This window comes from Prionailurus viverrinus, chromosome D1 (genome assembly GCF_022837055.1).
Source record: "Prionailurus viverrinus isolate Anna chromosome D1, UM_Priviv_1.0, whole genome shotgun sequence".
NCBI classification, from domain to species: domain Eukaryota; kingdom Metazoa; phylum Chordata; class Mammalia; order Carnivora; family Felidae; genus Prionailurus; species Prionailurus viverrinus.
Genome location: NC_062570.1, coordinates 54,770,640 through 54,796,929, shown reverse-complemented (window position 1 = coordinate 54,796,929; position 26,290 = coordinate 54,770,640). Strand labels below are relative to the sequence as shown.

General features: G+C 37.3%; 1 protein-coding gene across 2 annotated transcripts in view; it reads right to left on the bottom strand.

Moving 5' to 3' along the window:
* Window positions 1-7,214: 7,214 nt before the first annotated feature.
* Window positions 7,215-26,290, bottom strand: part of RSF1 (remodeling and spacing factor 1) — a 161,460-nt gene continuing 142,384 nt past the window's right edge. For both annotated transcript variants that reach the window (XM_047879204.1, XM_047879203.1), the window contains exons 12-16: window positions 21,389-21,456; window positions 19,975-20,182; window positions 18,253-18,473; window positions 15,030-15,218; window positions 7,215-12,234 (exon numbers count right to left, since the gene is read on the bottom strand). In XM_047879204.1, coding sequence (XP_047735160.1) covers window positions 11,672-12,234; window positions 15,030-15,218; window positions 18,253-18,473; window positions 19,975-20,182; window positions 21,389-21,456 — 1,249 coding nt within the window. In that variant the 3' untranslated portion in view covers window positions 7,215-11,671. The remainder of the gene's footprint in view (window positions 12,235-15,029; window positions 15,219-18,252; window positions 18,474-19,974; window positions 20,183-21,388; window positions 21,457-26,290) is intronic.

The window sequence follows — 26,290 nt, the reverse complement described above, 5'->3', positions numbered from 1 at the left end:
ATACATTTCTGGCCCACTGAGTTTTCACAAGGATGTCAAGGGAATCCAATGAGGGAAAGAACAGCTTTTTCAATAAATGATGCTGGTACAACTAGATAGCCACGTGTGAAAGAATGAATTCAGATCTCTGACCCCTTATACAAAAACAATTCAGAATGGGCCAATCACCTAAACTTAAGAGCTAAACCTATAAAACATAAATTTTTGTGACATTGCATTAGGCAACAGTTTCTTAGGTATGACATCTAAAGCACGAGTAAACAAACAAACAAAAACCGAAGTTGGACATCACCAAAATTAACAACTTTTGTGTCAAAGGGCACCATCAAGAAAGTAAAAAGACAAGTTGAAGAACCGAAGAAAATATTTGCAAGTCATGTATTTGGTAAGGGTTGGTATATAGAAAGGACTCATAACTGAAGAACAAAAATACAGATAACCCCATTTAAAAAATGGGCAAAGGATCTGAACAGATGTTTCTGAAAAGAAGTTAAACAATTGGCCAATAAGCACAGGAGAAGATGCTCAATATCACTAATCATCTAGGAAATGCAACTCAAAACCGCAGTGAGAAACTACTTCATAGCCAGTAGGATGGCTATAATAATAATAATAATAATAAAAGACTGAATCATAAGTGTTCTCTGATGCGGAGAAACTGGAACCCTCCTGCATTGCCAGTGGGAAGGTAAAAAGATACAGATACCGTGTAAACAGTTCAGCAGTTCCTGAAAACGTGAAACAAGAGTTACATATAATGTAGCAATTTAATTCCCAGATACGTAAGAGAACTGAAAACGTTTCCACACAAAAACCTGTACTCCAATATTTGTTATTCATCATAGCCCCAGAGTGGAAACAATCCAAATATCCATCAACTGCTGAAGATAAACAAAATGGATGCATAAACAATGTAGTAGATTATTGTTCATCCATAAAAAGGAATGAAGTACTGATTCATACTAAAACATAGATGAAGTCAGGACACCTAGGTAGCTCAGTCGGTTAAGTTTCCAACTTTAGATCTTGGCTCAGGTTCATGAGTTCAAGCCCTGTATCAGGCTCCGTGTGGTCAGCGCGGAGCCTGCTTAGGATTCTCTGTCTTCCTTTCTCTCTGCTTCCCCTCCCCTGCCCCCAACTCTCTCTCTCAAAATAAATAAACTATGAAATAAAAAAATTAAAAAAAAAAACCATGAAGTCATGAACACATGCTAAATGAAAGAAGTCAGACAAAAAAGCTCACATATTATGATTCCATGTATATAAAATGTCCAGAATAGGCAAATCCTTACAGACAGTAGATTAGTGGTTGCCAGGGTCTGAGGGGAAGGGGAGAATGGTGAATAGTAATACTGAGCTAGTAATATATTGGGTTTCTTTTGGGGGTGGAGACAACCTTGTGAATATATTAAAGACCATTAAATTGTACATCTTGAAATGGTGAATTTTATGGCATGTGAATTATATCTCAATTAAAAAAACCAAGAAGAATGGTTTTTAAATGAAATTTACAAGAACTTTTGGAAGCCACTGCATAAGCACATCCAGATTATTAGAAGTGGCTGTGTCTCTGAGAGGACAATCATTACAAAGACCGATTCCTAGTCTTCTCTTCCTCTCTCGTATGCCTTTTCTGGTTGTGGGTCCATGTCTCTTTGGCACTATCCTCATTCTGCTTACTACATCTCCCAGCTAAAACTCCAGCCCTGCCTTCTGGATCAGTCTGAATCTGAAGCCAACTTTCCAATATTCCAGAATTGAGCCAGCTTGCTTCTCTCTTCATTGTTGGTAAACCCTCGTTACCATCAAAATTCATCCTTAGGGGGGGAAAAAAACTAGCCTTGAAATATAGAAAATTTACTTTAAACTGGAGACAGCACAGGTTCTAATCAGGTTCTAACATCATTAATCAAGTGCTTCCTCTTTTTTTTTTTTTTTTAATAGAGTAAGAGCTATTTGATTGCATGAGTCCATGGTGCAATTAGTGGTATCCTACTAGAAGGCAGTAATGCCAAAGAGAAAAGAAAATGGACATTTCAACAGAAAGATACAAAACAATTGTAGGGAAAAGCAAGAACATCTCCCCTGTTTTAAGTTTCAGCTACCTGTAACAGTTGTTCCTAATGTTGGAGTTCAAGTATGCTGCTGCGAAGCCTGCTGATTTCCCAGAGGTTCTTTTAGGAATTTCTGACATTTCAGCGAGTCTTCAAATATAGTTTAACATTTCTATAATCTGTTTGTTTTAAAGACTGGCAGTCGGGGCGCCTGGGTGGCGCAGTCGGTTAAGTGTCCGACTTCAGCCAGGTCACGATCTCGCGGTCCGTGAGTTCGAGCCCCGCGTCAGGCTCTGGGCTGATGGCTCGGAGCCTGGAGCCTGTTTCCAATTCTGTGTCTCCCTCTCTCTCTGCCCCTCCCCCGTTCATGCTCTGTCTCTCTCTGTCCCAAAAAATAAATAAACGTTGAAAAAAAAATTAAAAAAAAAAAAAATAAAGACTGGCAGTCAAATAAGAAATAACTGAGAGGCAGACTGGATCGAAGACAGTGTGGTACTTCTGTTTTCCAGGATAGAGGTTTGTATAGAAAGGAGTAGAGTATAGAGAGGTGGAGATCAGAGAGAAAGCACTGAGATGTGAGGACCCGTAGGAGGCAAGAGGGAAGGGGCCAGATGAGGGACACAGAGGGATGTGACAAAAACAGGAGATACCTCCTCCTTGGAGACATGCTGGAGAGAAGGACGAGTGCTTGAGTGTGGATAAAGTAGCTCTGAAACGGGCAAGAGGAACAACAAGGAAGCTATAAGTGGCCTATACTGTGAACTAGTAGGTTCCTAGTTAACCTTTCATTTGGATATGACTTTATGTTCTAAAATAATGCTGCAAATATTAGGTCATATCCCCTTAGAGTGTTCTTTCTCTTCGATTTTCATTTAGACTTGTAGGTCCTTAAAGAGCTCATGAAAAGTCATTAACGAGTCAAAATGAGACAGGCATTCATTTCACCCAACACTTAATTTAGCTTCACTAGAATATTCTCATTATTTTTTATAATTGTGCCTGTACTAAATGGTCCCAGCATAGTACACCAATTCTTGGTTTTAAAGAACTCTTCTACATCCTCTGGTCTCATAATCCGAAAGAGGTGTGGGCTGATAGCCATTCTCTAGATTCAGTAGACTCCAGTAGACTCCTTTAAATTCTCTCAAGGGGCGCCTGGGTGGCGCAGTCGGTTGAGCGTCCGACTTCAGCCAGGTCACGATCTCACGGTCTGTGAGTTCGAGCCCCACGTCGGGCTCTGGGCTGATGGCTCAGAGCCTGGAGCCTGTTTCCGATTCTGTGTCTCCCTCTCTCTCTGCCCCTCCCCCGTTCATGCTCTGTCTCTCTCTGTCCCAAAAATAAATAAACGTTAAAAAAAAAAAAAAAAAAAAAAAAAATAAATTCTCTCAAGGCTGCCACAGCACTGTCACCTCCACTTAACTGATTGTGTTTAAGTGAAATTTTCAAATAAACCACTGAGAAACATTGCAGCTGGTCATTTCTTGCCAGCATAGATCATCTTTCATTCCATTATGTGAAATTCTGATTTAAAAACTGCTTTACCTAAAAATTGCTCAGTAATTTTTTAAAGTAATCTCTGTGCCCAAACTAGAGCTTGAATTCATACCCCAAGATCAAGAGTTGCATGTTCCACCTCAGCTAGCCAGGTGCCCCAGTTAATCAGTATTTTTAATCAGAACTGTAAATAATGATGAATTCCACTAGTTGCTAAAAAAAAAAAAAAAAAGAAAAAAGAGAGAGAGAGTTCACCATTCACTGGCAATCTTGCTATACCCGAGAATTAATTAGGAAAATTTATCAAATCAACATTTGTAGAGGAGACTCATACTCAGGACTGTTGGAAGAGCCCCTTCAAGTCATCTGGTCTAACCACTTTTCACATGTGTTCAACTGTTACACTCCTGCCAAGTGACAGTGCAGCGGAAACCCAAACATCCCCTACTGGTGAAAATTCACTCCCAAAGTTATTATTACAGAACTCTGTAAAAAAATTTCCCATAGAATAAATGAAAGCTTTTGCCTTATGGCTTTTGCCCTCTGGTCTAGTTCTGTGCTCCCAGAGTACCACACAGAACAAGTCCAAGGCCTCTCTAATGTGTCAGTTCTCCAGAGGCTAAAGATAGAACTCTTTCGATAGATGGCCTCCTAATACCTATAATTCACCTAGCTGGCATACAGCTTTAAAAATTACTCTGGGGGGGGCACTTGGGTGGCTCAGTTGTTAAGCATCTGACTTCAGCTCTGGTCATGATCTCATGGTTCATGAGTTTGAGCCCCCCATCAGGTGAGCATGAGTCCCCGCCCCCCCCTTCAGGTGAGCCCCACATTTCTCTCCCTCTCTCTCTTTCTCCCTCCCTCTCTCTGCCCCTTTTGGGATTCTCTCTCTCTCTCAAAAAAAAATTACTTTGGGGAAATTGATATTTGTAAATTTACTTTCTAGATAGTAGAGAACAATTCACCTGTTCCTTAGATGACAAAAATTTTCAGCCTTCATCAAGTATTATTGAAAATTCTTTTTATGTGCCACGAAGTTTAAAATAAACTAAGTCTGCAAACACATCATGCTAAATACATCAAATTATTTAAATTTTTTATTATGACAATTGACATATATTAAGTGAAAGAAATGACAGAAGTATTGTAATAAAACATTTTGAAAGAAAAAGTTACACAATTAGGCCAAGAGCTATAAAATAGCTTTAGGCCTGGCTTATAACACCAAGAGTTCTGATCAGACTGTAGTGAGACATTGAACATTTCATTAACAAAAAATAATTGGCACCAGCCACAACATATTTTGGTTGTCACTTACAAGGAATATTATATTTAAACAACTATGCACTGCAATTCTAACACACTAGGTGTTCATACACTGCAGTTAACCCCTGAAGCTTTAAGCTACCAGGAATTCCCATATTTTCTATGCACAAAATTTACTTTGTGCATTATTGGAATCACATTTCCAGTTTTCAAATCTCCCCCCCACCCACACACACATGCAGTACATTATATGTGGCAGAGAGCACGTCAGTTTCCCCTATTTGACTAAAACAGCACGTTCCTGATTACCTCTCAACAGTATTATGCTAATCTCGGAGCTTCTGCTTTAGCTCTCATCTCCTAGAAACAAAATAAAGCATTCTGAGAACCTATTCCAGGAATAATTTTTTTTATGCATAGGAAAATAAAGCATTTCATATAAGCATGTCTGAAAATCCAAGAGGCATTTTGATCAAACGCTCCCCGAATCCCAGCTACTATTACTTTAAAACCAAAATGAAAATTTAACATATACCATTTACAAATTCTTATCTGGAATTTGTATTCTTCACCTAGAAATTCATGATTCCCAGGCATCACCTCTGAATGGATGATGATAGCAAAGAAACCGACAACCCCATGTTAGCTGACGATAGAGTAAGGTAGTTTAGATAGAAATTATGACACACCTAGACGAATTTAATTCTTTATGAGAATACATTTGTGCTATAAAGGTGAGTTATTAGAATGGTAAAATTATCAGATAGCAAAAAGTACTGGTGTCTTAATGAAAGTTGTGGTAAAATGTGCCATGTAAAAGAATGCTAGAATCAGCAACTCTACAAGATTTCAAAAATATGTTTCATCAAATGTGGAGAGAATTGGAATTTAATCTGATATCCCGTCCAGCAGACAAATACTCCTGTGGAATTAAGTCTACTGAATAACCACCAAATCAAACAATTCCAGGTTTTCCTTCTTTTACAGATTGAAAAGAAACCGAGCTTTGCCCCAACCCACTCCACCCATCCCAGCACGGGACAGTCCCTTTGAAGGTGTACACAGAACCTCCTGACGGGTTTGGGCAAGCTACAATTCAGATACCATTATCAAGAAGCTACTTTGCTAAGAGAACAAAACACCAGACCAACATTGAGAATACCCTAGTTAGGCATCACAAAAACCACGCACTATAATATGCTGTTAACTGCCAAATTGAGGCTATGATAGCTGTTCTGAAATTGAAAATTCATTTACACTAAACTAGATCTGTGTGTGCATGTCTACTTGTGTGTGTGTATATGTGTATGTGTATATGTGTTTGTGTATAATTTTCATGCAATGTTCTTAAAGCTTTGGAGACAAGGGTTATTAGCCTAATTTCAAGGCTTGTCCACATAGCAGTATTGACATGCACCAACTCTGCTAAAGGGCAGGAAAATGAAAAAGACCATGGCACAAATTTTTAAACAATTTTAGGTTTAATTACATAATGCACCTGTAGATGTTCTAGCATAAACACAATTGTAAAAATCTACATCCTATTTTAGGGTATTTTTCCACCTCCCATCCCTTAAAAGCTGTACAGTTATATAAAAAATGTGACTCTCAAGCAAAATAAACTTTTTTTTTTTTTTTTTTGCAACATACAAAATAAGTTAAATGATTCAGAAGGCCTTGAGCCATTAAGTATCCCAATGACTGTTCTGGCCATCCATAAGCATGACAGGCAGCTCCGGGTCTATGACCAGAACTCAATAAATACAGGTCAAACAAAACCCCAAACACTTAAATTAGGTTTCTTTAGAAAGCGATGAAAGTCAAGAAAATATATAATTAGGGTTAACAATTCCATTCTTAACTTACATCATCCAGTGGCAAAATGAACAAGGCAGGTCACTCGGTCCTTAGTGCATTTACTAGCTTGTACCGGTTTGGCAAAAAACACAAATGTAGTTCCTTTAAATGTTTTTTTCTCATTCAAAATGTCTAAGGAGCTTAATTAATAAATTTCTACTCATCTAATAATTTGTTATGCCCTCTCGTATAACTTATGCATAGGATAGTTATATCTTAAAAATTATTAAAATTAAAATAACATTTTCTTTAACTGAAATGACAATGTGCCAGAATTGGGGTTTGCAGCATTTTCCAGAAAGAAATGGTGTAACTATAAAATGAAAAAAAAAAAAATTGAGCTTACATGACCAGAATGAAGGACAAAATCCATTCATGTAATCCTATTCTAACCAATTTCTGAGAGGGTTTATCTGAGTAAAAAAAGAAGCATTGAGTTTACAATCTAAAGTGGTTATATACCAAGCACACTACAGTTTGGCTTATGAAGACTGCTTGCTTGCTGGGGAATGACTCCTCAGTATATATTACATAGTTACTTAGCAATTCTTGGCACTCAAAAAATGTTAAATTATCATTTAAGTTGAAGTGAAATATTTCAAAAACAGACTATTAAGTGTACATATAATAACCCAGCTTAAATACATTGATAGCAAAGGGCCTTGTCTTTCAGGATTGGTATAAAAATAAGAAAATCAGCAGATGAATTGCCACTTCCAAAGTAGGTTTACAGGTACACACTGGGAATGGTGGATAAAATAGGAATGGATTTTATTCTAACAAAGTTTAAGAACAATATTAAGCAGAGGACTAGATAGATTACAGCAGATATGCAGTCTTGGCATTCTTACTTCTTAGAGAACCAGGAATATTTTTTTAGAATGTCAAACCAAGAAGAGAAACTTCACTATGTTTCTCTAGACTTTCTGCAATTAAATGTTCATAATTCCACATCAGTTACAATTATTTGTCTTATGTCTTTTTACAATGTCAATTAATGATTTGAAACTCACTTTTCATTTCTGCTAACATCTAAAGTATGTATATACATATTAACTTATATATATATATATATATACATACATGTATGTATATTCTATTAAAAAAAAGATCTGGGTCTTTGAATACGTGTTCTATAGCTGTGAGGCAATCATGGACCTGTTCCACTGTGTTGTTGAAGGGTACAGTTCACTTTTTCTAAATATTAGACTTACAGATTCACTGTGTTCCTTTCAGTCATATGGTAGAACTAGCTAATGGTTAACATCTCTTAACCCCACAAACATAAGCTAAAAAGGCATTCTTTATGACAAAGTAAATTCCATCAATCCCATTTAAAAATCGGTAACATTTCCCCACCATTTTACCTCTAAATAAGTACACGCCTATATATATTTTTAATACGTATACTTTGTTCAAATGCATATTATAATAGGGATGGGTCCTATCAACCCAAAAGTGAAAACTGGAGCTTATAATATCCTTTTAAAATTAACTTGTTTAAAAATTGTTTTTTTCAACAACGTCTTTAGCATTCGAAGTCCTTGGTTCTTTGGCAGGTCATATTAAAAAAAAAAAAAAAAGACTATCAGTAGACATGAATTTATTCTAAATGCAACTCCTCTTTCTTCTCTGCATCTGCAACCTTGACCAGCTGGAAAGAGATGTGTCAAGGAAACACAACCTCAGTATTATCAGGTATACTCTTGAAAATATCTCTGCCATCATTCTCTAATAATGTGCCAACAACGGAGAATGTTTTACACTAAACACTATTTTGTCAACACAAGTCTACAAAACCAAAATGTGTATTTTCAGTCTGATTTCCTTTCATATATTTTACTTGAAAGCTTCTGCTTTGTGAAAATTTGGCTAGTTTTCAAACCTTTACGGAAATTGCAAACGAAATATCCTGAGTACTAAACAGCATCTCCCCTTAATACGAGCACTATAGATTGTGGAGTTTGACATTGGGAGTCCATCTGTATTTAAAAAAGATGAAAGTATTAAAGGGCTCTATTATATAGCAGCTATGATGAATCTAAATCCGTGGTTAGTACTCTAAGGATCCACGATGTTCTAAACTCAAATGAGCCGCTTGCTTATACTCTGTCCAGTTCCTAATGACTGAATTATATCTTTGGATACAGAACAATGACTTTTTCCTAACATTTTTTTTTAACTTCTTCAAAGCATGTTCAGGTGACATTTCAGTGAACACAAGACTCCATGAGGGACTAAATCTAGTCACCAAGCAGCAGAACTGTTTTTGAACTGTTCAACATTTAACCGCCCACAATTAATCTGTCTGCATAATAACTTATAAGTATCAGAGGCTTCTGCAGTCTTTGTAGATGAAACAGTTAATTGGCTTAATCAGAATGTAAGGTTAGCAGGCAGACATTCACTATCAAGTTCACAAACATTTAATTCAAGTTCAGTAAATTAATAGGCAGCAAAAGTGGTATCATAACCCATGTCAGTGGAACTATGCTAAATTGAATACTCAGTCTTTGCTCTAACGATGACCTTTTACTCTGCAGGAGAAGGGTAAAAATAACTCCTTATTTCACATTAGGCATCCTGTAAAATAAATAATCTACCCATCGAACACTTCTTATCGCTTGCTTAACTATAGAGTGGTGGAAGCAGGAGCTGGTGTGTCCAGAGGTAGAGACAGGGTATATGGGAATTTCTACACGGTAGTGGCTTTACCCAGCTGCAGGACGAAAATGGTAGAGGAAGAATGGCAGGAGAGGCCACCTGCACATTCTAACCACTTACCTTGCACTAGTAGGAATTCTTGTATTGCCTGCCTGTTAGACAGTTAAAAAGGCTAACATTCTTAACTGACTTTCAAATAAATGAACAAACCTGGCTAGAAACGAGGCCTGGTAAGTGAGTATGGTTCCTTACATAACCCTGCTCTACTGTCTGTAAATGTTAAGCCCTTCCCTCCCTTCCAGTGGAACATTGTCTCAAAATAAAAATCACAACTTGCTTGGAACCACATGCTATTGGTGCATCCTATTTTTAGGCTGCTTTCATTATTTTATTTTTTATACAGATACATATACATTGCTAGAATCAAAGCAAAAATATTAATGGGCAGGTACTACAGAACTAAAGTGAAACAAAACAAAACAAACAAAAGAACCAACAAATGAAAAACAACAGCTATAAACTTTCAAGGCCAAAAGATAAGACTTCAGGGCAACACCTGTTGAGGAAGGAAAAGGAGTATAAAGTTTCTAGAGAGGTATTTATAATGCAAGTCTAATGCCAGCTTTTTAATAATAAAAAAGAGAAGTGCTTTACTATACACTGACTAGCACATATAATGCTTAATTTGGAAAGAAAAATTAACAAAGTTCCTTGGGCCAGCAGCAGATATGTGTGTCTGTTGCCGGCAACAGACACAACACTGGAACAGAAAAACCCAAATCCCGGGGCAAAAGTATTCACAGAAGTAATGGCTGAAGGTTTCAGAATTTGACAGGCAAGGTTTAATCACAAGTGCTACACTTTATACAATGTTATTTATGGCTCTGCCTGAAATTTTACAGCTGTAACAGTAATAAGACAAAGTTCATATTTTAGTGTCAATTACATGTTAGATATTTAGTTATAAACCCCTTTTTTCTTGAAACAAAGGGCTCATCTTTCATTAAAGCATTGAGATGTTTGAAATGGATGTCATGCCTATTAAGTATATTGGCGGTTCTCAATCAACTCTGTTGGTCATGTGACTATTAATGAATTTTAATAGAAGTCTAATGGCCAAAGGCCAAAACTACATTCAAACCCTGCTAATATATCCAGGCAGATAGGAAATTCCAATGCACACACATACACACACACATATACACACACATACATGCTAAAACTCAAACTAAAAACCTCCCAAAGGAACTGCTTTGTTTGTAGACTTCAATTTGAAGTAGATACTAAGGGCAAGAATAGACCAGTTAAAATTCACCTGAAAATCCTTTCCCCATTTCAAATGTGCTAAAATACCGCTGTCAGCTTAGCATCTCTTCATGTATGTTATGTATAGATGTATTTCTTTCAAAATGGGCTATTTCAGATATTTAAATATTAAGTGGCCAGAAGACCAGAGTTACACTATCTGCAAAGTTTACAGTCCACCTGGGCCTAAAGAAAGACCACATTTATATCACTAATAACTCTTCATTGATAGTATATTAGATTAGAGGCCACCTCATCACCACTGCATAAAGCTGTTTAAAAAAAATTTGCTGCTAGCACAATCTGGTTGTCAAAGCTTCATTATACATTTTACTGTACAAATGTTTTTCAGATGATTTTTTTTTAAAACAAGGAACTCCGCTATAACAGAAACTCAGGTTAGAGTTTTTAATGATGGTACTTTCTCCATCTCTTCTTTATTAAGTGTGGTTATCTCTGATAGTAAACAAGCTGATATCATGGATGCTGTTACTAAATGATGTATGTATGATGTTATCTACAGTTCTCAAACTGCAACAACACAGACTTGAACTTTTAAACAGTCTGTTAATCATCATCTATGCCATGAATGTTTAAATATAATATATATTTAATATGAAAAAGCTAAAGCACAAGTGCCTTCTCCCACCCCTAATTCTGTTTTGGGCCCTCACAGATTCGGAATGCATTCTTATCCACCCTTTTTCACAAAGTCAGGAGAGCTCAGGAAATATAAAGTCAAAAATATACAAATCTTTGTTGTTATTATAATAAGATTTTTTCCATGAATGAAATTACCAAGGACCATGAACTTGGAAAAAGAAAATCAAAAGGAATTTACAGCAATTATTTATCTTCAAAGTTCAAAACTGGTCACTTCACAGAAAGACTTCAGGGTTTGTTGAAATTTTTCTTCTAAAAAGTCATTCTGTAGTGGAGTTTTCTAGGAAAAATAAAACAGCTTTTAATAACTGGCCCGCTGGTGTGAGAGCTACCGTGGAATAAATTAGCACAAAAATGGAAAAGAAGTCTTATAACTGTTCACTATTACAGACATAATCAACAAGGTCAGTCACTCTTAAAAGCTCATCTTCCTCCTCTTCTGGTGCCCCTGCCTCCTGCCCACCACTTGTCCCATTGGGGGCCAGGCTTGCACTGGCTGTGCTGTTGTCCTTGGGGGTCTGAGGCTTCTCAGTTGGCTTGCCAATCAAGTTCTCAATGGCTTTGCCAGGACTCTGTCCATTGGTGGAAGGCAAGTCCACTAAGCTATAGTCCAAAGGGCTCCCCACTTTGCCTACATTTTCAAAGTCCTCTTCCTCATCACTGTCTATCCGGTAGGGCTTCTTGGTGCTCTCTTGTTCTGAGGGCAGGACCCTGGGCTGGTTGTCACGGGCAGGCTGATCTGCATCTCCATGAGCGTTGTCACAACTCTCCTCCTCATCTGTCTCGATCCGGTGTAGCCGTTTTCGGGATGGTTTGCCTTCTTCCTCATCTGCTTCTGAATATTCATCTGTGCTTCGACCCCGCTTTCGAACTGACCGCTTTGATTCTTTAGCTAGCTCATCATCTTCAGAGTTCTTGGACATATAGCTCTCTAGAATAAACAGCACATTTAAGCCATCGACACAGTTAACCATAACAGATTTAAGTAATTCTACTTTTCCTCCCCATAGTCAGCCCATGTCCTGCTTTCAAACTTGCTCATAAATCTGTATTTCCTTTCAAACCTGCCCTGGTTTCTCTCTCCTCACAGGTCTATAACAATCCATGGTATGATCCACAGTGTGCTTTTTAACTAAGATTTTAGGAAAAGAGGAGAACCAGATAACTTAATCATGGCCCTTAAATTAAATGGAGATGGGGGGGGTAACAAACGGAGAAATTACTATCCACTAGCCCTCAAATTATGGAGTCATGTAAACAAACTGATAAGGAAAGATTAAACTGAGCACCCAACTCTGGGCATCTGAAACACTGTGCTAACAACTCCTAACTCATGTTATTAAATGTCCTTGATAGTCCTGAAAGGTCTTCTTTCCTTTTTCTGTACCTACATCTTGGTGGCCTCATCTAATCTCACAGCTATGCATCTATATGCTGATGACTCTCATATTTGTTTTAGGCAACCTCTAAATTCCACACTCATGTATCAACCTGCCTACTCAACATCTATGCTGGAATTTTTAAATTAATTAATTAATTAATTAATTAATTTTAAAGTAAGCTTCAGACCCAGTGTGGAGCCCAACATGAGGCTTAAACTCATGACTCTGAGATCAAGACCTAAGCTAAGATCAAGAGTTGGATGCTTAACTGACTGAGCCACCCAGGCATCCCTATGTGCAATTTCTAGACAGGCATCTGAAACCTAACGTGTCCAGAACTAAGGTCCTAAACCTCTGCAACAAACCTGAACTGTTCTGGTCTCCACCATCTTAGTTACTGGCAACTCTACTGCAATCACTCAGTCATCTTTTGATTGCTTTCTTTCTGCCATCAAACCCAACAGTATATCCTTTGAGTCTACCTCCAAAATATATCCATTATCTGACTGCTTTTCACCCCTTTACTACTGCTGCCCTAGTCTCACCCACCATCATCTCTCACCTGGCCTATTAACTGGTCTCCTAGATTCTGTCCTTGTCCCCTTAAATTTATTCATTTCACAGCTACCATAGCAAATTAAAACACAAATCACTGCTCTGCTCAAACTCTTCCAATTACTTCTGCTCTCACACAGAATAAAATCTGAAGTCTATACTATACAATGGCCTACTGTACTATCCAATATGGTAGCCAGTAATCACATGTGGCTATTTTAAATTTAAATAAAATAAAAATTAAAAATTCAGTTCCTCAGTTAAACCAGTCACATTTCAGGTGCTCAAAAGCCACATGAGGCCAGTGGCTACTATATTGAAGAGCACAGATACAGAATATTTCCATCACTGCAGAAAGTTCAACCGCATGGCACTGTTCCTCATCAAGGGTTGGCAATTTTTATTTTTATTTTTTGTAAGGGGCAGGCCCTACAGTCTCTATTACAACTACTCAACTTTACACAAAAGAAGCCACAGATAACATGTGAGAAACAATGGGTGTGGCTGTTCCAATAAAACTTGATTTACAAAGTCTTTATTTATACAAACAGGTGGGCCATAGTTGGCAGACTACTGCTCTTCATGATCTGACCCCGCTGATCTCTGTATCATCTCAAGCTATTCTTCCCTTCACTCATTCTCCTTCAACCACCCTGACTTTGTTCCCTCAACAAGCCAGGCACAGACTTGCCTCCAGCCCTTCACATTAGTTGCTCTATCTGACTATATCACTCTTCTTTCAGATAAATGCAGGACACACACCTGACATTTTGTCAGGTCTTGACTCAAATGTGGTCTTCTTAGCGAGGCGTTCGTATGGTACCCTGAGATCCCAGCTAATCTCCCAACTTCCCTTGCTCCTTTATTCTTCTCCACAGCATTTATCGCCACGTAATATAAGACAGGTTCTACTTATTTATCTTGTTCATTGTCTCTGCCCCTAATTAAAAGAAGAGTTACACACGGGAGTGAGATGTTTTGGCTGTTCACTCTTCTGGTCCCAGTGCCTATAACAGTGACTAGTGCAGTAAGTGTTTTCTAAAGTTGAATTACTGAATTTATGTTTGTCTTTAATGACACATGAAGAAAAATATACACAATCAGATGTTTACCTCCTTTCTTTAGCCTCTCATGTCCAAACTTTTTTTCCCTTTCTTTCCTGACTTGGGCTCAAACTTAATGGATAAGGATCTTTTAAATCTTCAAAATAGGTGATAAATAATGGAGAATTAAATAAATCAAAGCAGAAAGGGGCATAGGTATTGGAATAATTTAAAATGAACTTGGGAAGCACTCTGGAATAACCATAAGACTAAATGGATATCACAAATTCATATTTTAGAGCTTTTCCTACACTGCTGCTCTAAAGCACAGCAAAAACTATTAAGAAATAAAAGTTACCAACTGAAGTTCATGGTCAGGGTGGAAAGACAGCAAAAACCTATATCTGAAGCTCTTTAGTTATTCAGGGCACAGGAGGTTATTTCAAAATGAGGGCTGTGAATAATTAGGGGAGCCAAAGAAATCTTGCTCAGATAATTTTCTGAGACTCTTCTATTTCAATGAAAAATTTAATTATTACAATGGAGATGTTAAAAATTGGTATCTTATCAAGTATCTTTTATTTAAAGTATAAAAAGTGACCCAGCAAAAAAATAACGGGTTTTGTCTCAAAGATCTGAGTGGCTATATTGAATTTCTATGAAATGGTACAGAACTGTAATCCTTACTTTATAGCTTCTACTTCTGCCCTGTGCAAACTTCTGTAAACTGGAGATCTACTCCTTACCTTCACTCTCTGAGCTGGAAAGCCTGCGCTTGTGAACTCGTCTGATTTCTTTACCACGTCGTAAACTCTTCTGGGAACCATCACTTTCGGAATCTTCTTTGTAGTTAATTTGTCTTTTCTGATTCCTCCTTGACCGCCTTCGCCGAGTTTCTACAAAATCATCACTAAAATCATCGCTAAAATCACTTTCTGTTAAAAAAAAAAAAAACAAAAACAAAAAAAGGAAAAAGAAGTCGAGTACAAAATTTAAGTCTATTAAATAGAAATGTAATTAGCTTAGGTTATAAAAATATAAAGCTATTAAGGTTCAGTAGTAACATTTTAAAAATCAATCAGTTATTGTAAGTCCTCTCTCTTTTTTTAATGTTTATTTTTGAGAGAGACAACGACAGAGCGCAAGTGGGGTTGGGGCAGAGAGAGAGGGAGACACAGAATCCAAAGCAGGTTCCAGGCTCTGAGCTGTCAGCACAGAATCCCAAGCGGGGCTCAAACTTACAGACTGTGCGATCATGACCTGAGCTAAAGTCGGACGCCTAACTGAATGAGGCACCCAGGTGCCCCTCCTCTCTCTTTTTAAATATTTATCTTTGGGAGAGCACAAGTGTGGGGAGGGGCAAAGAGAGAGGAACAGAGGATCTGAAGCAGACTCTGCGCTGAACAGGCTGATATCAGGGAGCCTGATGTAGGGTTCAAACCCAAGAACTACGAGATCATGACCTGGGCCAAAGCTGGATGTTCAACCGACTGGGCCACCCCAGGCACCCCAATAAATCTCTCTCTTTTTAAAAGCAGGCTTGGGGCGCCTGGGTGGCTCAGTCGGTTGAGTGGCCGACTTCGGCTCAGGTCATGATCTCGCGGTCCGTGGAGCCTGTTTCAGATTCTGTGTCTCCCTCTCTCTGACCCTCCCCCGTTCATGCTCTGTTTCTCTCTGTCTCAAAAATAAATAAACGAAAAAAAAAAAAAAAAAAAAAAAGCAGGCTTCACGCCTAACATGGGGCTTGGACTCACAACCCTGTGACCAAAAGTCATATTCTCTACCTAATGAGCCAGCCAGGAGTCCCTATAAGTCTCTTATTTTCCTTCTAACAGTATGAATAAGTGCATAAGGGTCTTTAATGCCCAACCTCATTAATGTATCCTGTTAGCAGCCAATGGTTGAGATGAAAAGATGTTTTATATGATCCATATCTCATTCAACCTAGAGCTACTCAGTCAGCTACATGGCTGCTCTTCTTGGTGGCAGTTACTATTCTGCCTCAAGATAATCTGCTGTTCCTGTATGTACAGATGTATGGCACAGATTAAATAATTTCAGAATGTACTGCACAGATTAAACCATCTAATCCTAGATGAGACTGTTCTAAAGAAGTATAGAACTGGAGTTATATTGGGGCGCCTGGGTGGCGCAGTCGGTTAAGCGTCCGACTTCAGCCAGGTCACGATCTCGCGGTCCGTGAGTTCGAGCCCCGCGTCGGGCTCTGGGCTGATGGCTCAGAGCCTGGAGCCTATTTCCGTTTCTGTGTCTCCCTCTCTCTCTGCCCCTCGCCCGTTCATGCTCTGTCTCTCTCTGTCCCAAAAATAAATAAACATTGAAAAAAAAAAATTAAAAAAAAAAAAAAAAAAAAAGAACTGGAGTTATATTTTTGGCTTTTTTCCACATGGAAATAAAATCTGCTAGCTATAGCACAGGGAGAAACTTCCAAAGTGTAGCTAAATAGCACTGTCCTTACCATCTCTGATAAGTAAACACGACCATGACACTGTGTTAGAGCTGTTTTTCAGGAGTGCTAACAAATTCCAAATTGGCTTCAAAATGGCAAACTAGTTAGTTTGAAGGAGTCCTACTGGCCAAATCTGGGACAAACTGAACCAGCATAGCGATGGTAACATATTATATCCACAGACTAAAGTAAGAATCCACAAGTACATACTGATATAAAGAAATAAATATATGGAGAAGAAGGGAAAGTGCTTTCTTACAGAACACCAAATAATAAAGGTAAAAAGAGGGATGGAGCTAGGAAATCATCAATGAATACTAAAACTATGAGTAAAACATCTGAAAAGAAATGGGATATATAAGGTCTCAAAAATGCCTTCCTACTAATTACTGTTAATTATAAAGGGAAAAATAATGGAGACCCGGAGAACATATATTAGCTCTGTGATATTCTTGCTGAAAAATGTGTACACTGAATCTAATCACAAGGAAAGAAAAATACTCTAGACTGAGGAACATTTTACAAATTAACTACTGTGTATTCTTCAAAACTGTGGAGATCAATAAAGACAAAGTTTGAGGAATATTCTAGATTAAAGGAGACTAGAGACATGAATAAATGCAATGTGTACTCCTGGATTTGACCCTAGACTAGGAAAAAAAATTGATATAAAGGGTAATATTGGGATACCTGATGAAATCTGAATGTATACTGTTAATTACATAATAGCCGTATATCAATGTTAAAATGTCTGATTTTGATAATTATACTGTGGTTATGTTTGAAAATGTCCTTGTTCTTAGGAAATAATCACTGATAAAGAGGCAAGATGTCTCCATTTACTCAAGAGGTTTAGAAAAAAAGATGTATGAAACAGAAAAGCCCACAAGCCCGGCCAGGTCAAGGATGTAATACTTCTTCCCGGTTGTGACACTTCCTCAGTGAGATGACAGCTACCTATCTGCCAATTCTACAAAAAAAAGGACTCATATCTGTTCTTTTAGCTACTGTACTGGTCACTATTTAATCAGTTAATAGGGATAAGCATAAAATATAAGAACATCAACTACTGCTAATTTATAAAAATGAATGAATCACTGATAGAGATTTAAATGTTAGCAATAACTGGTGATCCTTCTCTTTCCAACTGCTAGATATATGAGTAAAATGTTCTCACCTTATTTGAGAATGATTCTAAAGAAACACTATGAAGATAAGTCTAGGCATGGAAACACTTTGCGCCAGAAGAATTCATCACAATCTTAATTGAATTTGGTATGCGGTTAACATATCCATCTGTATTCATTTTCTTAGATATGCTTTATGTGCTTTCTGTGAAAAATTTAGTTACTAAATCATAAGAAGAGAATTCAAAGTTTCATCAGAAAGCTTATATTACAGTTGAATGGAGTTTTATCTTAAGGACTCTTAACTCCAGAAATCATAAGAATTTACTGAGTTGGTGTGATGAGAACACAATTTTTTTTTTTTTTTTTTTTTACCAGAGTCTCTACTATTCTCTTCAGACTCCTCCTCTTCATCATCATCAGAGTACTTTTTCTTTGGGGTCTTTCTCCGCAAACGCCTGCTTTGCCTCATTGGCCGGGAAGGATGTCGCCTCAGTCTTCGGCTACAGAAATCAGTGTCGCTGTCATCATTAGACGGTGGGTCTTCTTCACTCTCATCTGGGTTTTCATCAGATACAACAAACTCATCCTGAGATCTGTTCAAGAGAAACCAGATGAATTAAGATTCTGAGTTCAAATTCTACCAAGTGCAGTGAATCGTTTAAGTAATGGTTAACGTAAAATACCTGGGTAATTGTTATCAATTTGTCTGTTAATAAAATGGAGAAAGGTTTTACCATCTATTCTTTTCTTAGGAGGCGTTAAGATGAACTGATGCTGATTTTCATACTATAAATTACTTTGGCCTCTTGGAATGTCCCTCTCATACCTTAAATTCAACATGTTCCAAAGAGAACTCATTATTTCCTAACCTATTCCTCTCTTGTGTCTCCTAGCCTTGTATTTGGTACTATTACCTATCCAGTAACTCAAACCAAAAACCTGGTATTTTTCCTAATTTCTCCCTTTTAATTTCTCACATCTAACAAATTATTAACTCTTCCTTGAGTTGACCTCTTAAAGATATTATCTCAAACCTGATCCCTCTTCCTTGTTTAGGCAATCATCTCCCACTAAATCACTACAGCAATTCTCCAGGGAGTCTCTCTAGTCTCTAGATTCATTTCCCCTCCATATATCCTCCAAATGAAGGCCAAGATGAAGTCTTCTGAAACATAAACCTCATTAGTCTGCTGTTAAAATGCCAATCAGTGGGCTTTTATCATCATCTTCAGGGTAAGAGTCTGAATTCCTATGCATGACTAACAAATCACTCCATCATCTGGGCCCTTTTTATCTCTTCGTCACATCTCCAGCAGGGCACTCTTTACTTCTTCTTCCCCATGTTCTTGCTACCCTGACATACCAGGAGTTTCCTAAATATTCCATGATGTTTTATGTCTCGCTGCCTTGGACACATGACTTCTCATAGGATGCTTTCAATCTCAAACTCACTGATTTGCCCAGTTTTTCATTCTTCAAATTTCAGATCAAGCTCTGTTTCTACTCCCAGGCTTTCCTTGAACTCCCTAAATTTACTGGACTCTTCCTTTGTACCCTAACTTAGGCTTTACCTATATTTTTTAGTAACAATCACACACTGAATGACTTTTTGTGGTTTGTATGTTTGTTTCTTCCACTAACAATCTGAGAGGAAAAACTATGTTGTTTCTTGTTCTGCAGGAAAATCTTTCCTGATCTTCCATACTGGATTACCTGCCCTGACCAAAACCTCTGTGGGTCATCAGACAATAGTATCTAATTACCTTTGCTTGTCTATTTCTCACATTTGAGGTCCAGGAACCTCTCCTGGACATGTTGCTGGAAGGTGGCAGAGATACGCAGCAAATGAATGTTTGATTGCAGTTAATAAAATGTAAACACAATTTTGCATATTAAACAATCATAAGCCTACTTTGTTTTGCTAAAAAGAACCAAAGATCAGCATTCTTGAATCTGTTTTAAATAGTTTGAAAATAAAAAGACATTATCCATGTGCATGAAGAACACAAGTCCCACCACAGCATGGCTGAGTTTCTCTGTTAGCCCCATTTAGGCCTGTATCTAGGGACTGGGATCTGCTAGTGAACCACGCACCCATCACTGATCTTGAATTCATCCTCACTCTCTTCTTCATCCAGGTTACTGTCACTGTCCAGGTCATTTAGTCGCCGGCGTTTCTTCCGGCGTGCAGCAGCTGCCCTCTGGGGTCGTTTATTTTCTTTTCTTTCTTCATCCAAAATAGTGGAGATGTCTTTCCCACGGTGACCTGTGATGGTGGAGATATCCTTTCCTCGGCCGGCTCCTGGGTTCAGGGTTGGGGAGAGGGTTAAAGGGAATAGAGAGAGGGAGGAAGAGAGACAACTGTATGTTTATTAAATCTTCTCTTTACTATGTAGAGGCTGTCCTTGTTCATGCTTAGGAGCTCATTTGTTTTTTTCCTACAAATAAGCACTTTTCTCACAACTTCAGCCGACAGAGCTCTCATCAAGAGAATTTTGCATTTGTTTATCCTATGAAGAAGTTCACCTCTTTTTAAAAAAAGAATTTGAAAAAAAAATTGATATAATTCATATACTATACTATCCACCTTTTTAAAGTGTATACTTCAGAGGTTTCCAGTACAGTCACAAAGTTGTGCAACCATCACCACGAAGAAATTCCAGAACATTTTCATTGACCTCTAAAGAAACCTCATACCTAGTAGCAATCACTCAAGAATCTCTTCTTCAAAGTTGTCTTTTGGACAGGGCTTTAGAAAGAGACCAATCCGTTTTCTTTTAACTGTGTTTGCAGGACAGAAAAAGTGAGAATCCCGTAGCAAAGCTGTCAATAAGGTGCAGAGCCCTGGAAAAGCTGGTGACTTTTTCAGTCCACTAAAGACAGCCTACTTAATATTAATCCTCTCCAGAGTTTTCAGAGCATTGGTGAATCTCTGTGCAGTTCTTTCAATAAATTACCTTCAAATCCTTCTATTTTTATGTCACTTATTAGAGACTACAAAATTGATACATTGATTTTTAAAAGGTTGATTTATAGAAATCATTTCGATTCTGATTTGTCCATAATTTTTAAGATTTTGTAGCAGTAGTGATCTAGACATAGAAAGACAACAAGAAAGTTTAATTGGGTTTTCTATTTAGATTCAGAAGTACATTTTTTAATCTACAGAGGAACATTTACTGTTTTATATCAGATCAAAAAACTACTTGAAAAATAATTAGTAAAACCTGAGTCTACACACTGACACTATGTCCACAAATTATTTTAAATCTCAGACATTTAACATCAGTAGTGATCATGATACACACTGGGGAGAATTTAAAAAAAAGTGCTTACTGCTTTAATCAGGGCTTTTTTTTTTTTTTTTTAAAGTAATCTCTACACCCAACATGGGGCTTGAACTCACGAGTTGCATGCTCTACTGACTGAGCCAGCCAGGTGTTCCTAATCAGGACATTTTAACTTATTGGTCTAGTCATACAAAAAAGAGGGAATGAAAAACACATACCTCCTCCATCAGCTTCTTTGATATCATCTTCTATGGCTTCATCAATTGCTTCATCAAATTCATCAAATCTGAAATATTTGATGACAACAATCACATCACAATCTGTCCTGGTATATAGGTTAGGAGAGTTGCCTCTGAAGTGAAAAAGGCCTTCATATAAAAATGCTCTCTGGGGGCACCTGGGTGGCTCAGTCGGTTAGGCGTCCAACTTCGGCTCAGGTCATGATCTCACCGTTTGTGAGTTCGAGCCCTGCATCAGGCTCTGTGCTGACAGCTTGGAGCCTGGAGCCTGCTTTGGATTCTGTGTCTCCCTCTCTCTTTGCCCCTCCCCTGCTTCTGCTCTGTCTCTCAAAACTAAATAAATGTTAAAAAAATTTTTTTTAAATAAAAATAAAAAAATAAAAATGCTCTCTGCCACTTTGGAATTATGTAACTTAGACTACATCGCCTCACTCCTATTAACCTCAATTTCTTTTGTAGATTGGTATCTAATTCATTTTCAAAGATCATTTATACCAGGCATCAGGCAAATATTTTTGTAAAGAGCCAGACAGTAAATACTTTAAGCTCTGTAGCCTATACAGTCTCTGTTCCAACTACTCAACTCGGCCACTGGAATGCAAAAGCAGCCACAGGTAACACAAGTGAATAAATGTGGATGTATTCCAATATAACTTCATTTATGGACACTGTGATTTGAATTTCATGTAATTATCATACGATTTTCTTCTTTTGGTTCTTATTCAACCATTTATAAATGTAAAAACCATCCCTAGGTCATGGGCTATATAGACATAAACTGACTGTGAGACGGGATTTGCTCCATAGGCCATAGTTTGCCAACCTCTAATTACACAAATCACATGGTGAAGTAAGTTCAATTAGTGTTCCAGAAATAATACTAAGTGAAAGGACTACATCATCATTATTATTATTCTAGAAGTACTGACGGTCAGAACTTTAGAACTAGGTAAAAGTACTTTTTCTCACAAGGGCCATTTCCTCCAACTTAAAGAAAACAAGTCCAGATGATCTTCAAGACTTCTTCGCATACAAAGCTCCTTTCATGTTAGAGCGGAGATGACCAAAAGGATATCTGCTCTAAAGTGACTTGTCTAAAATATTGCAAAATTTGGTAATTACTAGCCCCATGTGGCTATCTATATTTAAATTAATTAAAATGAAAAACTCTGTTCCTCACTAGCAAGATTTTAAGTGCTCAACAGCTATATATGGCTACTGGCTACCATGCTGCACAGGAAAGAAATAGCACATTTTCATAACGACAGTAAATTCTATTGGACACTGTTGGATTAAAGGCACACAATGGATTAACAATAGGGTTTAACAGCCAAATATTTTGCCTTTTGAAAAAAAAATATTTTGCCTTTTGAGTTAAGAAACTCACTACAGCTATGGGTTTCTCTCTAGGAAAAAAAAATATATATATCCAAACAAAATTTTATATCTAATTTCAGAGGATTCACAAGTCTCAGGTTAAGAATACTTCTACACATACACACACACACACACACACACACACACACATGCTTATTTATTTATTTATTTATTTGAGAGCACAAGGGAGAGTGCACAAGTGGGGGAAGGGGTATGGCGAGAGAGAGAGAATCTCAAGCAGGCTCCACACCCACCCAGCACCTTGAGGATCACGACTGGAGCCGAAATCAAGTGTCAGATGCTCAACAGACTAAGCCACCCAGGTGCCCCTACAACATAATTTTTAACGGCTATATAATGCTTAGTCTTAAACATGTGTCATAATTTAGTTAAAAAGGTTTACTTCCAATTGTTTCACATTTATAAACCAGGCTATGAGAAAATGACCTTGGAGCTATAGCTTAGTTTTTCCTTAACATAAATTCTGAGAAAGCAAAAATCTGTGCATCCCTCATCAGGCTAGAGTAACAGATACAGAAAAAGCCAAATGTAGTTAACAGGAAACAGTATTTCTCTCAAGGACATGTTACAACTGTAAAGTGGCAAAACGACCTCTTTGAATGACTACTACTTTCTTACTCACTGAAAAACTTGATTTTCTACATCAGAGACCATCAGAACCCTTGGAATTAAATAACGATTATCAGTAAGAATAAAACATCCCACTCTTGCCTGGAGGTTTAAGTTACTTTTAACGCAAATAAACAGTCTTGATTTATATCCCAGATGTGGAGCTTTGAATAAGGGATTAGAAACAGCACTCTACACATCAACTTCAACTTCACTGCTTTCAAGGGAACAAGAACCCGTGTCCAGTATGTGGTCTGGATCTGATACCAACCCCTTTACAGAGCCCCACTTTGCCTTGAGCATAACTCTTCATTGCTTTATTTACATTTCATCTAAACACTACCCTTCCTCGGTATCATACCAGAACTCTATTTTTTCCTTTATTTGGTGAGATACCCATGGTTCCACTAAGAAATTTTGTTGTTCCTGGTATTCTTGCTACAAATTAAAAAACCCCAAAAACTGCTGGCTTAAAGGGCATAAAAGTTGGTCTTCAAGAATTGTAGCAATTTATAATATAACCATGAAGTGAATTTTATCATTAATTTTTTTCTAATTTCAAAGAGCAAAATTATTTACTTGTTCCTTTAATATTAACATGACTACTGAGGCCAAATATTAGTTTCATGTTTATTGATCATTTTTACTTTTTCTTTTACAAGTACTGACTTGTATCCTTTGCCCATTTTATCAGCCAGTGTTCATCTTTTCTTACTGACTTCTAAGAGCTTTTCAGATATTAAAGATTTTAATCTCTTTGTCATATGTTGCAATTATTTCTATCCAAAGTACATTTCCCCTTTCCCCTTTGTTTATATTTTACGTTTTGAGAAATGAACACTGACATCTTGCCCTGCTACAATTATGAATATGTGCCCATAACATCGCCTGTCAGCCCCCTCCACAAACAAAAACAAACAAGACAAATTTAAAAAGTCACCCTGTCTAGTTCTAGTCTCCAAAATAAACAAAACCTTGATCTCCCTTAAGTAACTGGTTTCCTAAGAAAAAAGTCTTTATACCTGACCTCAGTAGATGCAACAACCTTTATAGACATCATGTAAAAAGCTATTGTATTTCCACCATGAAAAAAAATTATACTCATTGTAATTTTTAAAATTCATAAGGCATTTCTTTTGAATTCTAACTCCTCTGCAAAATTTCTTTGCAAGAAAATACTTTCTAAACAAAACAGATGAACATAGGGGAAGGAAGAAAACAAACAAAAAGAAGAGCAAGGCAAACCATAAAAGAGACTCTTAACTCTAGAGAACAAACTGAGGGTTGCTGGAGGGGAGGTGCAAGGGAGGATGGTGGGTTAAATGGGTGATGAGGTACCAAGGAGAGCACTTGTTGTGATGAGTACTGGGTGTTATATGTAAGTGATGAATCACTAAATTCTACTCCTGAAACTATTATTACACTATATGTTAACTGACTGGAATTTAAATAAAAAATTGAAACATTAAAAATTAAAAAAGTAGAAGAAAATATTTTAGAAGTAAATGCTTTTGTCTGAGTCTTTCTTAACTTTCACGTAATCAAATATCCTTTCCATTATTGTTTCTATGTTTGGTGCTATGTTTAAAAAGTTGTTCCTTACACTAAGATTATATGCCTTCCTTAAACCTTTTTGGGAACTAAATGAATCACATAATACATTTTATGCTGAAGAATATAGTTTATCGTAAGTTTCTATATTACTGTCATACAATTTTAGAGCTGAAGGGATCATCTGCATTAATCCGCCATCAACCAAGACCTAGAGAACTGGACCATTCCAAGTTACATGGGTAATACACGGTACAGTGAAACTATAGTCTTAGCCTTCTGTACCCCAATCCAATGCTCCCTATAGTCAACTCTTATGTTATCCTCTCTGTTAGAAGCAATAAAAATCCGATAAATAATTATGAAATGATAATAGTGATGAAATTCTTTTTTGTCTTCTTTCTGTGGTAATACTTTACTAAGTGCTTTACATTTTATACTAACTATAATCCCATTGCGTGCCATGTACAAATTAAATTCTAGGTGTATTTAGAGCTTAAATATGAAGAATAAAACTTAAAATTAAGAGAAAGCATATGAAGGACTCTCTTAATACATCTCAGTTAAATTTCTTTAAAAAGTACCAAGAAGCAGAAATAATAAGTAAAAAATAACAAGAGATATACAAACACCTACCAAGCACATGAAAGGATGATCACCAATAACCATTAGGAAAATGCAAAGCAAAATCATGACATACTGCCTCACATCTGCTAGGACAGTCACCAGCAAAAACAAAAACAAAAACAAAAACAACAAACAAACAAAACCCCAAAAACAAACAAACAAAAAACCCAAAGCCAACAACTGTTGGCAAGGATGTGGAAAACCTGGAAACACTACACACTGCTGGTGGCAATGCAAAATGGCGCAGCTGCCATGGAAAACATCACAGCAGTTCCCCAATAAAACAAAAAGAGAACTACCATATGATTATCCAGCAATCTCACTTCTGGGTGTATATCCAAGACACAATACTAAGAGTAAATCCCTGCTTCCTTTAGCAACATCAAGGTTGAAAGATAATATAGTCCTGCTAGAAGGCTTGTTCTGAAAATGTAAACTGTTATAACATGACTGATATATTAGGAAACAATTCAAGCATAATGTGTATTTTATACCTGTAAGTAATTTTATTTGTGATAAACGCTAGGTAAATGTAGAAAAGTGCATCTAGCCACACAGGCATACACAACACACAACACACACACCCCTCAAATATCCACCAGCAACCTCAGCTCATCACGTGTGTTATAAGTTATAGCCAGCTGCGTCTGGTGTTACAACTTCCTGGTTGATTTCAAAGAACTCTCCTTCTACCAC